Source organism: Nothobranchius furzeri, chromosome 10 (genome assembly GCF_043380555.1).
Source record: "Nothobranchius furzeri strain GRZ-AD chromosome 10, NfurGRZ-RIMD1, whole genome shotgun sequence".
Taxonomy (NCBI): Eukaryota; Metazoa; Chordata; class Actinopteri; order Cyprinodontiformes; family Nothobranchiidae; genus Nothobranchius; species Nothobranchius furzeri.
This window is the reverse complement of record NC_091750.1, coordinates 66,025,796-66,042,555: the sequence shown is the minus strand read 5'-3', so window position 1 is coordinate 66,042,555 and position 16,760 is coordinate 66,025,796. Positions and strand designations below refer to the sequence as shown.

General features: G+C 43.2%; 1 protein-coding gene across 4 annotated transcripts in view; it reads right to left on the bottom strand.

The window, feature by feature from the left end:
- Positions 1-16,760, bottom strand: part of camkk1a (calcium/calmodulin-dependent protein kinase kinase 1, alpha a) — a 96,071-nt gene that overhangs the window by 29,568 nt on the left and 49,743 nt on the right. For all 4 annotated transcript variants that reach the window (XM_070555918.1, XM_070555919.1, XM_015961765.3 and 1 more), the window contains 3 exons: positions 15,070-15,524; positions 11,493-11,540; positions 1,921-1,974 (listed from right to left, as the gene is read on the bottom strand). In XM_070555918.1, the coding sequence (XP_070412019.1) occupies positions 1,921-1,974; positions 11,493-11,540; positions 15,070-15,396 (429 nt within the window). In that variant the 5' untranslated portion in view covers positions 15,397-15,524. The remainder of the gene's footprint in view (positions 1-1,920; positions 1,975-11,492; positions 11,541-15,069; positions 15,525-16,760) is intronic.

Below are 16,760 nucleotides of genomic sequence, written 5' to 3'. Positions count from 1 at the left end.
CCCATTTAAAAAAGAGTTGATTAGAGATGAAAGTGTTACTTTGATCGCCTGAGGTGTGGAAACAATATAACTAGGCACCAGCCAATCAAAATGAGAGCAGAGGAATTATTCAAACAGGAAGTTTCAATTGTTAGAAATAGTTTCCCTGTTATGAATCACTGCTGTTTCATCAACAGACATTTATTTAGTACCTTTTGTACTTCCTGCCTATGTTCTGTGTGTGACATTTGTGCACACTCGACGTGGGCTCAAGCTGCAGACGTTCAGTGCACTATAATCCAAATCAGCAAAGCCTCATCTTAATGGCAGGAAGTAAAATTCCCTCCTCCGCACTGCCATTAATCATCTCCCACACACTTGATTCCTGTCACTCTCGTTCATATGCATGTGTTGTTTCAGCCAGCATGCAGTGACCCACAATCTGTCCCTGAACTATTCCTGACAATCTGCATCTGATTTGAGAAGGCTTGTGCGCGCACTGAGTCAAGGGCTAAATATGGAAAAAGACACACTAATCGGTGATGGGGATGGCTGGAGGAAAGCCACAATCTAGACTGTTATTAAAAATGTTTCATTGCAAAATGATTATTTAACTGTTAATAAATAGTTGTCTATTTCTCCATTATAGCCACATGATACCCCACAGAGATAGATACGGTACGCCTCCGGCATTAGAGGAAGTGGGCTTGTTAGCCATCTTTCTGTTAGCTAGCTGTAGTTCTGAACGACTCATTAAAGGAAGGAAAACAACACAAGTGACTCATTATTCACTTCACACATACATTTCACTGTAATAGAGATCTTTAGAGTCCACTATTTGCTTCTAATTCACTGTTAGCATTGTTAGCTCAACATTAGTCTCTAGCCTTCTTTACCCATTAGAGTGAAACAAAACGATGCTGTGGCCTCTTAGAGGTACAATAAATAACTTCTGGGTTGCTCCTGTTAACTGGCTTTGGTGTTTTTAAACAGCTCTGGAGCTTTTTGCCAGCTGGTGTTGAATTACAATTGCCAGCCACAAAATACATCCAGCGTTTATTTTTTAATTTATTTTTATTTTAATTTTTTTTAAAGGAGAAAAATCGACATCCCCCCCAGCCGGCTGAGACTGAAATCTGTTTCAGTCTTAACTTTATTGTCCCTCCATGATTGAGACATAAGACTGTTTCATTTTTTATTTCACAGTAGAATTCTTACAAATTGCACCTTCAAATTAAGGGTTGATTAAAATAAAGCACATTTTTATTGATGCTTCGTATTTATGCCACTGTTTCGCTCAATCAAAGTTTATGCAAGCACCCTGTTTTTTTTTTACATTTCATTGAGCTGGACCGTGTCCTTATATAACCACCCTGTTGTTTACAATTCAGCTCACATTTTTCATATTGAATAGTGTTCATCTCTAAGCTCCTATTGGCGCCGGATCAAAAGTATATTTCAAACCCATCCAGAGTTGGCAGCTTAAGTGAGCACAACTCATCCAAAGACTTTCATTGTTAAAGCTAAAGCATCAAACAGCTCACATCTGGAGGCTGCTGCGCTTTCACAGGACCGAATCACCCTGATGGAAACTCCTTAAAGTGACCCTGGTTGGATCATCTCCAGGTGCGGCAGTTAGAGCTGACCTCAGAGCAGCAGAGACACTCACGAAACACAGCAGCACTGCTTTTAGAACAGATAAAAGGATGTACTTTGAAAGGCACAAAAATCTTATTTTTAAGTTTCACTCCCAGGCAACTGGATGTGGTCCAGGTGGGGGGGTGGGGGGTGGGGGGGGGGGTCCAAAGTCAGGCAATAGAAGGAGAAGGCTTTAGAAGAAAAACAAAATCAATACCATTGGTCTTCTGTCTAAGGGAGAGGCTCAATGAAAGCTCTAAAGTCACCTTTACCTGTGAGACTTTTTAATACAGTTTGACCTACGTAATGTTTGTCGTCATCTTCGTTGTAGGCGAGCTTGACCACGCCGTAGGAGCCCTGCAAAAAACAAGAACAAGGAATGTTCAATCTAAAATAAAGTACGTGTTCTGGTTTAGATCTTCATTAACATAAGTTCCTGGGCAGAACTGGTGCTAATATTATGAAATCATTCCTCCTGAGAACAGACTGTAGCGCCAGAATGTTTACAGCACAGTTGTTATTCAAGAACATTTTTATTCTTTGGCAGCAGAGACTGGATCGTCCCACACGCTTCCCCGGGATGTGCTCATAGACATGTTTTCTCCTCAGATAACCGCACACAAGTCACAAAACAGCAGTGGGATTTAATCACGTTTCATCAATCAGATTACAGCATCCCCCGTAACCACTAAACCACTTTTTTGTTTTGTTTTTACTGTGAAAAGGTTACAGCGTCTGCTTAAATCTCTCTGGGGATCACCAGAATATATCTGACAGAAAAACAATAATTTTCTTGCTTCAAACAAAGAATTCAAGAACTTTTTCTGTCAGATTTTTACTCAAAAACACATTTTGTTTAAATAAATGTGCCTGAACAGGAAAATGTAAATTACACACTTGTTACAGTTGTTTGGAAGTAAAAAATACAAGAAGTTTCCCTTTTATTGAGTTGCCGCTCAATTGCAGTTTTCCTCACTATTTAAATATTGAGAAGAAATAAGGAACTCAAACTAACCACTTTTAATCAGGACTGGATTTTAGAAATGATATGAATACGTTTAGAAATAGCTACTTTGATCAAAAAAAGGTATCTACTGTAGAGGTGGGGATCACTCGTTGCAGTGGTCTCTAGTAGGAATGAATGCCTTGTAAGTCGTACTCTGGGAAACAAAGCTCTGGTGCACCAGTTTCAGGAACTAGAATCAAATCAAATCAAATTTATTTATGAAGCACTTTTCATACAAATGCAGCTCAAAGTGCTTTACAATATTAAAAACAAACAGGCAGCAGTCGGTTTCCCACCCCTCCCACTCAGATTCACATAAGAGATCCCCTTTGTATCTCCTTCCTCCCACCCTCAATCCCATTCCAAGCAGATGCAAACTCACGCAAGCACGCACACACACACACACACACACACACACACACACACACACACACACATAAAAGAGAAAGTGCTGCTTGCTGGCGGAGTGCAGATGTAGTAGGCACAAAGAAGACGGAAACGCCATCAAAGGAGCCAACTGCACCGGGAGCAGCAGGATCGGCAGCAGTAGCCTGCGCAAGAGGAGGCACGAGAAGCACTCCAGCCGCAACAGCCAACCGCTGCCCCCGGGGCAGCCAGCCCCCACAGAGGAAACACTGGTTTACTGATGAGACTAAGATAACAAGTTAAGAAACAAATTAAATATAAACAGCTGATAAATTAATATCTACATAAAACACAAAGATAACAAAGTAGAAACATATAATTAAATTTATAAAAATATTGTAAAACAGATTATTAATACTGGTTAAAGCTAATAATTATTACAAGTTAAAATTAATATATAAGAAAATGTGTCATTTAATTAAAAGAGTAAGTAATCAAACACTGATAAAATATATAAAAGATGGTAAAACAGGCTAAAATAGATCAAAATCAATTAAAAGCTATACTAAAAAGGTGAGTCTTGAGCCTGGCCTTAAAAACAAGAACACTCTCTACGGCCCTGAGGTCCTCTGGCAGACTGTTTCAGAGGTGAGGGCCATAAAACCGGAAGGATGCCTCGCCTTGGGAGTGTGTCCTGACTTTTGGAATGACGAGGAGATGGCTGCCAGAGGAGCGCAGGGACCGCGAAGGCTCGTATTTATAAAGCAGTTCTGAGAGATACGAAGGCCCAAGACTATTAAGACGTTTTAAAACCATTAAAAGAACATTCAAATCGATCCTGAAACGTACAGGAAGCCAATGCAGCTTGTTTAAGACAGGTGTAATGTGCTCCTGCCTCCTGGTCTTTGCCAGGACACGAGCTGCTGAATTTTGTAGGAGTTGTAAGCCTGAGGTACTCTTTTGGGAAGACCAGAGAGCAGGGCATTACAGTAATCAATTCTACTGGTGATAAAAGCGTGCATCAGCGTCTCTGTATCGGCCAGAGAGAGAAAGGGGCGGACTCTGGCGATGGTTTTCAGGTGATAAAAACCAATTTTTGTAATGTTAATGTGGGGAATAAAAGTTAGCTCAGAGTCAAAAATCACACCCAGATTCTTCACTTGAGAAGACAATTTAAGAGTTAGTGACTGTAGCTTTGGTAAAAGTTTCTCTCTCTGGGTCTCAGGACCGATGACTAAAACTTCGGTTTTGTCCCGGTTAAGCTGCAGAAAGTTTTCTGCCGTCGCTCAATGACGCCACCAAGTGGAAGCATATACAGATTAAAAAGCACTGGGCCTAAAATTGAACCCTGGGGCACACCAAATGTAATCTCACAGGTCTTAGAACAGAAGGCATCTAGACTTACCATAAAAGTCCTGTCTGTGAGACACGAAGTAACCCATTTATGGACAGCACCAGAGAGGCCGATGTGTTTTAACCGGGTTAAAAGAATGTTGTGGTCCACTGTGTCAAAGGCAGCGCTTAAATCCAGTAGAACCAGAACAGTCACTTTCTGTGCATCATAATTTATTCTTACGTCATTTAAAACTCTTAAAAGGGCAGTCTCAGCGCTGTGGTTTACTCTAAAACCAGACTGAAGTTTCTCAAGGACATTATGTGCATTGATAAAACCATTAAGCTGGATTAAAACAAGCTTTTCTAGAGTTTTACTTAAGAGTGGTGAGTTAGATACAGGTGCTGGCCAGTAAATTAGAATATCATCAAAAGGTTGAAAATATTTCAGTAATTCCATTCAAAACGTGAAACTTGTACATTATATTCATGCAATGCACACAGACCAATGTATTTCCGATGTTTATTACGTTTAATTTTGATATTTATAGGTGACAACCAATGAAAACATCAAATCTGGTATCTCAGAAAATTAGAATATTCTAAAGGCCAATGAAAAAATGTTTGTTTCTCTAATGTTGGCCAACTGAAAAGAATGAACATGAAAAGAATGTGCATGTATAGCACTCAATACTTAGTCGGGGCTCCTTTTGCCTCAATAACTGCAGTAATGCGGCGTGGCATGGACTCGATCAGTCTGTGGCACTGCTCAGGTGTTATGAGAGCCCAGGTTGCTCTGATAGTCGTCTTCAGCTCCTCTGCATTGTTGGGTCTAGCGTATTGCATCCTCCGCTTCACAATACCCCATAGATTTTCTATGGGGTTAAGGTCAGGCGAGTTTGCTGGCCAATCAAGGACAGGGATACCATGGTCCTTGAACCAGGTGCTGGTGGTTTTGGCACTGTGTGCAGGTGCCAAGTCCTGTTGAAAGGTGAAGTCTGCATCCCCATAAAGTTGGTCAGCAGCAGGAAGCATGAAGTGCTCTAAAACTTCCTGGTAGACGGCTGCATTGACCCTGGACCTCAGGAAACAGAGTGGGCCAACACCGGCAGATGACATGGCACCCCACACCATCACTGACGGTGGAAACTTTACACTGGACCTCATGCAACGTGGATTCTGTGCTTCTCCGCTCTTCCTCCAGACTCTGGGTCCTTGATTTCCAAAGGAAATGCAGAACTTGCTTTCATCAGAAAACATAACTTTGGACCACTCAGCATCAGTCCAGTCCTTTTTGTCCTTGGCCCAGGCGAGACGCTTCTTGCGCTGTTTCATGTTCAAGAGTGGCTTGACACACGGAATGCGACACCTGAATCCCATGTCTTTCATGAGTCTCCTCGTGGTGGTTCTTGAAGCGCTGACTCCAGCTGCAGTCCACTCTTTGTGGATCTCCCCCACATTTTTGAATGGGTTTGTCGTCACAATTCTCTGCAGGGTGCGGTTATCCCTAGAGCTTGTACACTTTTTTCTACCACATTTTTTCCGCCCCTTCGCCTGTCTGTTAATGTGCTTGGACACAGAGCTCTGCGAACAGCCAGCTTCTTTAGCAATCACCTTTTGTGTCTTGCCCTCCTTGTGCAAGGTGTCAATGATTGTCTTTTGGACAGCTGTTAAGTCAGAAGTCTTCCCCATGATTGTGGTGCCTTCAAAACAAGACTGAGGGACCTTTTAAAGGCCTTTGCAGGTGTTTTGAGTAAATCAGCTGATTAGAGTGGCAGCAGGTGTCTTCTATATTCAGCCTTTTCAGAATATTCTAATTTTTTGAGATACCAAATTTGGAGTTTTCATTAGTTGTCACTTATGAATATCAAATTTAAATGTAATGAACATTGGAAATACATTGGTCTGTGTGCATTGCATGAATATAATGTACAAGTTTCACGTTTTGAATGGAATTACTGAAATATTTTCAACCTTTTGATGATATTCTAATTTACTGGCCAGCACCTGTATAAGTTAGGGTTGTGTCAGTCATCACTGCGTCGCCTACAGGTTGTGCAGAACAGCACAGCCAGGTTCCTGACTGGGACCAGGAAACGGGACCACATCAGTCCGGTTCTGGCCTCCCTGCACTGGCTTCCAGTTTGCTATCGCTCACAATTCAAAATCCTCGTCTTTGTTTATCATTTCTTCCAGGGTGGTGGTCCCCCCTATCTAGCCTCACTCTTGAACAGACACTCCCCATCACGCGCTCTGCGCTCCTCTGACCAAGGTCTGCTCGCTGTTCCTCGTTCTAGGTGTCGTACTCGCGGGGACCGGGCTTTCTCAGTTCTAGCACCGTCGCTCTGGAACCAGTTGCCACCCTCAGTTAGGCTGTCCCCTTCTCTGCCAGTCTTTAAGAATCACCTAAAAACACACCTCCTCCGCTTGGCGTTTCCTGAACATGTTTGATTTTGGCTCTCTTTTAAGTTGAATTTAATTCACTAAATCCATTGTTTTACACATTTGTCCTGTACCAGAATGTTTAACCTTTTTTTGTAATTTGTATTTTGTAATTTGAATTGCTTTTATTTTTGATTTATTCAATATATTTACCTTCTACTGTAACATGTTCAGCGCCTTGGGCTTCCTGACAGGGTTGCGGAAGGCGCTTTATAAATAAAGCTTTGATTGATTGATTGATTGATTGATTGATTGATTGATTGATTGATTGATTGATTGAGATATCGGTCTGACGTTGTTAAAATCGCTAAAATCTAAGTTTCTCTTCTTCAACAGGTGCCTCACCACTGCCCCTTTAAAGGCAGCAGGAAAGACCCCTGTTTGAGGAGAACAGTTCATCATGGTTAAAATCTCATCTCTAAAATATTCATAAAATGGCTTAAAAAACGAAGTAGGAACTGGATCTAAAAGACATGTGGTGGGCCTCACTGAAGAGAAAACCTTATCTAGAGTTTCAGCCTCAACCAGGACAAAACTGTCCAGTGTTTTCTCTGGTATGGCTACACACTCAGATTTCGATAAAACCATGCCACTGTGAGGATAAAATGTTGCATCTGATCGTGTGTACCTTCCCTCTGAAGTGGTCTGCAAACTCCTCACAGAGAGAATTTGATGGTGTTTCCTGAGATGCATCAATGTTTTTGTTAAAAACTTTATTGATAGTGGAAAACTGGATTTTAGGATTATTTTTATTTTCTGAGATGATTTTGGAAAAGTATGCACACCTTGAGTTCCTTACTGTGTTGTTGTATGACTTTAGTTTCTCTGTATATCTGATAGTTTATAGTGATTTGGTTTTTCCTCCATTTTCTCTCTGCCACCCTGCAGTTCCTCTTTTGTGTTCTGAGGGCATCGTTTCTCCATGGGAATGTAAGTCTAGGCTGTATCTTTTTAATTTTTTTGGAGCCAGACGGTAAAGGGTGGACTGAAGCCGGCTGTTAAAATCGTTCACTGTAAAATCACAGGGAGCAGGTAAAGCAATAGGAGGTATCTTTTCTAAGATATCAATAAAACCTGCAGCCACTTCAGGGGTTAGATGACGTTTCCTGACAGTTCTCACAGAGGTATCCCGCTGGGTGAAACCGGTGATATAAAAAAAAAACATGCAATAGTGGTCAGAGACAGCCAAGTCAACAACAGAGAGCACACGGGTAGACAGGCCATACGTAATGACCAAGTCTAGGTGTGCCCTCTGTTGTGAGTTGGCTGTGTGATGTGTTGGCTAAAATCCATATAACTAAGAATATTTTTTAAAAATCAGTCGATAAAGGGTCTAAAAGATTATCCACATGTAAGTTAAAATCACTGGCTAAAATTATTTGGCCGTAAGAGTTGTGTAAGTTTGATAAAAACTCTGAAAATTCTTCCATAAAAGATGTGCTATTTTTGGGAGGTCTATAAGCTGTGACACAGAGAATTTGAGGAGTCCCAGAAACAGCTGCATTGTATTCAAAAGTGCTAAAATTATCAAATAAAACAGGTTTGGCGGTAAGTGTTGCTGAGATTATAAAGGCTGTACCGCCTCCCTTTTTGCTACTCCTTGTAGAATAATTCTAATTAAATTTTGGTGGGGAAACCTCTGTGAGAACAACAGGGGCATCTGGACTCAGCCAGGTCTCTGTTAAAAATAAACCATCCAGGTTGTGATCTAAAATCAAATCAATAATAATAAAAGTTTTATTCAGCAGAGAGCGGACATTTAAAAGTGCCATATTAATGGTAACTGGAAAGGGAATGACAGTATGATTGTGTGAACGTGGAACTATTGGTAAGTGTTTAAGATTACTGTAGTTGTGTTTGTTTGGTTTATGGTGATTAGGCTGCTCTCTGCTGATAATGACAGGAATTAGTGAGCTGGTGTGAGGTCCAAGTCCAATATTTGAGTTACTGTTAAAATCATAGCTGGGGTCATAGGAGCAGGGACCAGCTGGACATCAGGGTGTGGTTGAGTGGGAGGACGGTGTGGAGAGGGTGGGGGCAGCAGGGCATTGCGTGGTGGATAGTGGGGGTCGTGGACATGCTAAACTCATTGCCAGGGTGCGGGTACCCTGTCTATTTAGATGGAGCCCGTCTGCCCCAAACAGGTGCCTCCTGCCCCAGAAGATGTTAAAATTATCTATAAAAACAATTTTGTGCATCACGGTGGCAGAGGAGAGCCAAGTGTTCAAAGATAAAAGTCTACTAAAACGACCGATTCCTCTGCCATAGGTGGGAGTGGGGCCAGAGGTATAAACAGACACGTGAGTTTTTAAAAGGTTAAAAAGGTGGGTAAAATCACACTTCAGATGCTCAGATTGCTGCTTGTGGATGTCATTGGTGCCAGCATGGATAAAAATCTTACTCACATGTGGATGGAGAGCAATGAGACCAGGGATTTTTGCTGCAACATCCATCACTGTTGCTCCAGGGAAGGACAGAGAGAGCGCTCCTCTCATCCACACATTCCTGATGATTGATCCCCGATGATGAGCGTGGTGGGCGTGTCAGCGTGCTGATCGCTGTTGCCGGAAGTTCGGGCACGCTGAGGTCCAGGCAGAGGAGCATCTTCAAGGCTGCTGCGATGTGTTGTCAGCACAGCAGACGCGTTCCTTGGGTCCAGGCTGAAATAATAAATAACTCCTCGGCGGGTTCGGGCTGTGATCCGGGGTTTGGCTGGAAGGCTGGAGGAGCTTGGCTGCTGCTTCACTGAGGGCTGAGAGGGTTCGAGCGGTGATCCCACGGAGTGGCGGGGTCCGGGAGCTGTCAGAAGGGGGAAGTCTGGATCCAGGGCTCTAAACCTGATGTTCAGTGGCAGGCTGCAGGGAGGAGAGCGGTGGCAAGCGCCCCATGCTCCCCTACCACGGCTGGGCGCGACTGTTGGCCAGGCACCCGACACCACTGGAGTAGAGCTGGTTGGGGCTTTAGGCTTCGCCCCCTGCTGAAACCAGCGATCGTCCTCTGCAGCAGGGGAGGCATGGGCATTCGGAACCCAAGTCCAGTCAGCGACCCTATGGTGGATCCTCATGAAGTGAGCCACATCAGAGTTAAGCTTCAGACGGCAGGACTGGGTGTCTTATTTCCTGATATTTGGACACCTCACCTCAAATACTCTATCATGAACTTTTTTTGCTGAGCAACACAGATGTTTTATCTCCACAAATCAAACAAGCCTGAGGGATTTCTGCCATGCGGTGAAGTTGCTAATGCTAACAGTTAGCTCCTACTAAACAAGACATTATCTGCTCTTTCCTGGACGCTAAACCAACAACATACTTCCCCATCGTGAGTCAAGATGGGTGAGTCCATGAATGTTAAGTGACAGTGTGACATCAATCTGTCAGACTTTTCAAATCCTAGAGTTTCACCGTCTATTTTCTATCAGAAGCTAATGCAGGATATAGGTGTAGGAGACTATTTTATTGTTCAGCCTGCATGAAAAACTCAGTGACCAGTTATAACGAGAAATACGATTTAATAAAAGTTTTTTCAGTGTTCCAGACCTTTAAACGCACAAAGCTAGCCTTTATAGCACCAGTTTCTGATTATATGGAGTTCACATTTTAAGGAGGCTGCAGTAACCGGTTTACGTCAGCAGGTGGTAGATTTGATTTGTGTATTAGTATGAGTATGAATGATAAACTCAGTGTTGTTTGTATCAAACTACAATCAATTTATTTTACCATAAAAATAAATAATAAAAGGTACGGACATCCGATATTATCGACGTAATGTTATCATCAACTGATATTAGCATAAAAATGTTATATCGCCCACAAAGTAAATGACAACTTTTGTCATCAATGGCAGTTAATGAGCTAAAGAAGTAGTCAAATTTAACACGTTAAAAGTTTAAGCTAGCATTTTTCTTTATTTTTTTAAGGGGGGAGGTGTCACATGTAATGGTTTGCATTTTTATTGGAAACAATGAGGTAAACTAAATTTGTATTGGTAGAAAAGCTGGTATCGAACATCCCTAATATATATACAGATATATATACTAAACTCATGGCTGCATCCAGCTGCTACACTTCATTTTAGTTTATTTGCCATTTTTAAAAAAAGATGACACTTATCACAACAGCAGGAAACAATAACAGATAACAGGTAAATCAGCTGATTGGGGCATGTTAGCCAGTTAGCATTTAGCTCTCTCCTGTACAGACAAGCTTCTGTTGTTTCTGCTGCTTCCAACCATAAAGGAATTATGTAAAATGTGCCTTGATGGAAGTGTGCCTTGATCATTATCACAAAGAGCTGATCAGAGTCAAGAGGAAAACACTGATTACCAACAGTAAACAAAAATTTCGTGTCCAGATTTTCACATTTTTGTGCAGTGGTTTTCTATATTGAGGCTTTGCTGCAAAACAAATAAAACCTAATTTTTACATCTGCCTATGATCTTGGGACAGGGAGACTTCACACAGGACAATGGGTAGAAAATCATTCTACAAGCAATAACTATAGCGTTAGCATAACTGACTCTAGCAATCCTACAAATGCACGATGAACGTATCCGAGCATCACATGGACAACATGATCCCTGTTCCAGTGACTCATCACATCACGTCCTGCATGTGGGTCGAAAGGTTCGTTCAGATGATAAAAACATCATTCAGTTACACATCCACACTGTGAGGGGTGTGTAATGAATATGGCTAAGGTGTACACAAAACAAAAAAAAATAACTCACCTTTCCAATCTCACTCTTCACCTTATACTGGTTCAACTGGATGCAATCCTGGGAGGAAGAGGAGAAAAGATGGGGTGTGAGTGTGTGTGTGCATGCATGTGTGTGTCCACGTGACCTCATCTATTTTCTAAGATGTAGGTAATGATCTGGTCTGTAGTTTCTGTTTACTGTCTCCACATCCATTAGAGTGCTACAGCCTAAATGGCTGATTCGCAGCTCCATGGCAACCGACCGCCGCAGCTCAGAGTCAGCCAGGGGCGCGGCGGTGGAGAGCAGACCACAGCGGGACGGAGAGGCTGGCGAGAGGCAAGGTGAGAGTTTGGTAGTGGGGAGCTTTTCTGAGAGCCGAAGCACACGGATGGCGATTTAATGAGCTGAGGGATTTATCGGTGTGAAGGAGGAGATGGAGCTGCAGAGGAAGAGAGGCTGAAAGCTGCTGGGTGGGGTGGGGGGGATGATGGCTCATGAACCAGACCAGTGCCTGAGGCCTGAAACTGGAATGTGTTTACAGCATGAGAGGAGGCGAAGAAGCACGGACAGGACTCATGTAACATACAGAGAGATAGCCAGCTGGTTATGCAGCTCGCCCTTGTTCTGACTGGATGTGCTGCAGGAGAGATCATAAGGATGGAGGACAAAACGGACAGAAGATGGTCGGCTTGGGAAGGAAAGTGCACATCCTGGAGAAGCACCGCTATGAGTGAGAAGAGATAAAGAGAGCAAAGATCTGGAGCAAAAAGGATAAAGGGGAATGTGGAAAATTTAAAAAAGCAATGAGCTGACTGAGAGGACTTCCTCTGCATTCACAGTTTGACAGTCTCCACTCAGCAGACCCAGCTCAGCAGATAGCAGCCTGTCAGGGCTAATGGATAAAGACGGTCGTGCAGAAAGTCTTAAATACAGCTGCCACACAAACACTTCTCACATCACCTCAAACGTCCAATCAGACTGCAGTAAACCTTACAAAGGAGTTTTCATTTCATATTCTCATGCAAGGCAAATGCTGCACACCAACAATGCAGCCCCGGTCTTCCCTCTGCCTCTTATCTTCCTTTTCTCCTAACACCCCTCCATGTCTCCATGCATGGCTGAACACCCGATCAATTCATGCATATCAAATACATCACTGCCGGTGTGCCTGTTGTAATCGATGTCCATGCTGTAGGATGAATAACGAGCTGACGAGCTTCAGGAAATGTGTTTTAAAAAAGGAATCTGAGTTTAATGCTGGACCCAAGTTTCACGTTTCATCAGATGTTTCAATGTGCTGCACGGTGGAGCAATTGCCTCGGAGCGAGAAGGTTGCAGGTCCAAATACTGGCTGCAGCCTTTCTGAATTTGTGATGTTCTCATGCATGCACAAGTTTCCTCCAGGTGCTCCGATTTCTTCCCACAGACCAAAACATGCCGGGTTGATAGGCAACTAGGTGTGAGTGACTGTTCATGTCTGTGTGTCCCTGTGATGGACTAATGACCAGTGCAATGTGTCCTCCATCTCTCACTCAGTGACTGCTGGAGTTAGCGGATGCAAAGAGTGAATATTAAGTCCCAGTATCAAGTCTTGACTGAAAGTAGCCCATTCCTGTTAGATGGTCTTCCCAAAATCGTATCTGGTTGAAGGGAGGAGTTCCTCAAGGAGGATGTTTCGGTACCATTCTTACTCATTTCTGCGTTCTGAGAAGAGGTCAACAAATATGCGTTTTTCTATTTCTGATGCCGATGTGTAGAGGTCACGGTCAGCTGATGGCCGATATACACTGCTGATATTTGGGGCAAGTTTCACAGCAGATTTCTAGACATTTTTCACGATATTTGCTTGCTGTAAAAATAACACTAATAACACCTGTGGATGCACACACTTCTGAACCAAATCTAGTTTAGAACGCTGAATTGAACCAACCTTTTTAATCTGAATTTTGTGCACTGCTTAGTATTAAAACAAACGTTTAGCCAAAGTTAATCAAACAAATCAATAAGCTGGTCCGTCGGGACTGGGATCACCAACGTATAATGGTGCTTGTCCATGTAAGGCCCCAAAAACCAGAACTAAACCAGAACCAGAACTAGAACTATTAAAGATACAAAACCACTAAATAGAAAGAATAGTCAGTTGATAACATTTTAGAGCATTTAAACAGATGTTTTTTCAGGAACGTATACATTTAAATAAAATTCTGTCGCAGCGCCAGGCTGCCCGCGGAGTGCCTGCTTCAAATCAGCTCTACTAAAAGTTATGTCAGCCAGTGTTGTTGTATACAAAATTGTAAATATTGACCCACATATCGGTCAGTCCCAGGATCTGAGGCTTAACTCTGAGTCCACTCCCTTGAGGCACTCCCACACATGAATGGTCTACTGTTGGTAGGACACCAATAGAAGCGCCACTGTGGACCTTAAGCAGAACATCTGCTTGATTCGTTGCTGCCCTTCGATACCAAGATGTCCTCTCCAAGTCTTTCCCGCAGCGGGATCAGCTTAAGATGGTTTGGGTCTACAACTGGTTTTAACATACAGACTAAAAATTCTGAATTAGCTTTGGTGTGAAGGATTACTGACCCCATAGATTATTCATGTAAGCGAGTCTACAGCTTTCTTTTGTTATGATTCAGTCCTTTTATCAATCTGTTGTTGGTCATATTCCCAAGCACATTTAGCACATAACAGTACTATCTGTTTTCCAAGCCTTGACATAATCCCCTATTTTCTCTGGATTATCTAGGTCCAAATGTTAATCCACCAAAAGACAAACGTGTTAAAAACAGATCCCAGTTCCCAGAACGACAAAAAATGATGCCATGTTTGTAAAACTGGGAAAAACTGGTAATATCAAGTCAGTTATTCCGTGGTTGGTTTTTGAAAGGATTTACCCGATTGACTGAGGATGAGATTATTGCCACGCTGAGATGTTATGTATGACATACTGTATGAGAAGCTTTCAAGGACATCTCGGTGCAGTTACAGATAGAAAATAATATATTTCTGTTTCTCTCAGGTTGATAAAAAATAAATTAAAAAAAACATCATAAGTGATGTTGGTGCAGCCAGAGAGGTGTCATTCTGAGAATCCGAGGAGAGAAGGGAAGTGTAACCAGCATAAATCCTTTTCAGGGGCTCAGTGAGAGAAGTATAGGAACAGACACAATGACAGCTCTGTTAAATTCACAGTGATTCCACATGCTGACACATCTAATATATTTTTAATGCTTGCTTTGAAATGAAAAGTATAAGATGGAGGAAATCCAGGTGAAAATCCACTGGCAGGTGACCCATCTCTAGCAGGCTTCAGCTAAACAGGTGGGGTGCACCCTGGACAGGCTGCCAGGGCAACCCAGAGACACACAGGACAAACACACATGCACACACACATGCACACCTAAGGACAATTTAGAGAGACCAATTATTTTTAGCCTGTGGGAAGAAGCTGGAGTACCTGGAGAAAACACAGGGAGAACATGCAAGCTCCCTTCAGAAAGTCCCAAGGCTGGGATTTGAACCTAGGACATTCTTGCTGCAAGGCAGCAGTGCTAACCACTGCTCCACTGGCCCTAATACAGAATATAATAAAGTGAATTCCTACCTGAGTGTCTGATATGGAGACGCGTTTAGACTCCACCGTGGGTCTGCGAACCCCACGAGGTGACACGTGTGTGTAGCCTCCCTCTGAGCCAGACGACAGATACGTCCCCCTCTCTTGAAGAGACAGCTTCCTGCCGGTGAGGTGAGGCCGCGCGCTCCTCTTGGCCTGTTTCCCCTCCTGCTGAACATTGCCGTTCTTCATGCCATTGGCAGGTGAGGGGTCTGAGTCTTCTGTTGTCATGGCAGCCATGATGTCCGTGAGGCTGCTCATCTGTGTGGACGAGTTGGGGTCCAGCCTCCCCAAGCCAGGGTCACTACTCATAGCCATGGCAGCCGGACGGGTGGGGGCGAGGAGTGGAAGTGGTGGAGGAGCAGGTGGCGGCGAGTGTAACAGAGAGCACACACCAGCATCAACGTGACCCACCGGCTGTCCTAAATATCAGGATCTCGCCAAAACTGGAGACAGAAAAGGGATAAATAAAACCGAAACATTAATCAAAGGCTAGAGTTGAATTAAACAGTCTGATTCAAACTGGGGAGGCCATCACTGAGGGTATGTGGACGGCCCGGAGGGTCTTGGTTCGCAAAGGAAACATATGCTCATTAATTAAAATAAATGTCAGAAATAATAAAACCCAGTTATGTCATTGCAAAACTAATTATGCTGCAGGCCTTCAGTCACGGCTCGCTGCATCCCTGCAAACTGTACAAGGACAAGCTGACCCGGGAGGACGACTAAAGGCTTACACACGACATAATGTGGATTTGGATGTCTAAACACTTAAGGTGTGTGTGTGTGTGTGTGTGCGTGCGTGCGTGCGTGCATGGTGGAGAGGTTAAGGACGCTTTTCCGTTCGTGTTTATTGAAATCAGAGGCAGACGGCCAAGGACAAAAACTAAAGGTCTGCAGCGAAGAGACCAACCTGACTACTCCCATAAAACATCTGTTAAATCAGCACAATCTAAAGCTGCAATTGGCCATGCAACAGCAGAAACAGATGTTTTATTCATCTTACAGGAGAAGTCTGGGTCTGTCTTCACATCTGGTGAAAACAGAGAGGCCTACTACAAGGTCACCTCAGAGATCCAGTAAGTGGGTCATGTGACGGTGCAGTGTGTCAGGAAAGTTTAGCTTCTTATGCAAAAAAAAAAAAAAGATTTCCACTCTGTACAGGTGTCTCAGTCCTTCATCCACCTGGAGCAGAGGTCTAAAATATTTACAACAAACTAGAAACATCCTGCGGAGTCTTTAAACTTAGATTTAGAGGGTTTTATTGCTTCTATCTAACTCCTACTTGTGCTACACCTGCTTTCTGAGGAGGAGCTGAAGCCTTCAGATGCATGAAAACAGCAAAAGAAGCCATCAGCTGTTACAGTGAAATGTGGAGCAGAGCAGAGCGGAGGGTAAAGGGACATAAACCGGCAGCAGAGGAAATGTAAAAACCCGCTTAAATCACCACAAAGCGGTCGCCATCGTCATCCTCGACTGAAATTCCAAAAATAGTGACGAGTTCATGAAATCATACAAGTATAATGACTCCAGTGTGTGTGTGAAGGGGTGGTCATATGTCAGAGCCACAATCGCCCTTGGCGTGCACGCACACACACACACACACACACACACACACACACACACACACACACACACACACACACACACACACACACACACTCAAATGATAGATACTGCAA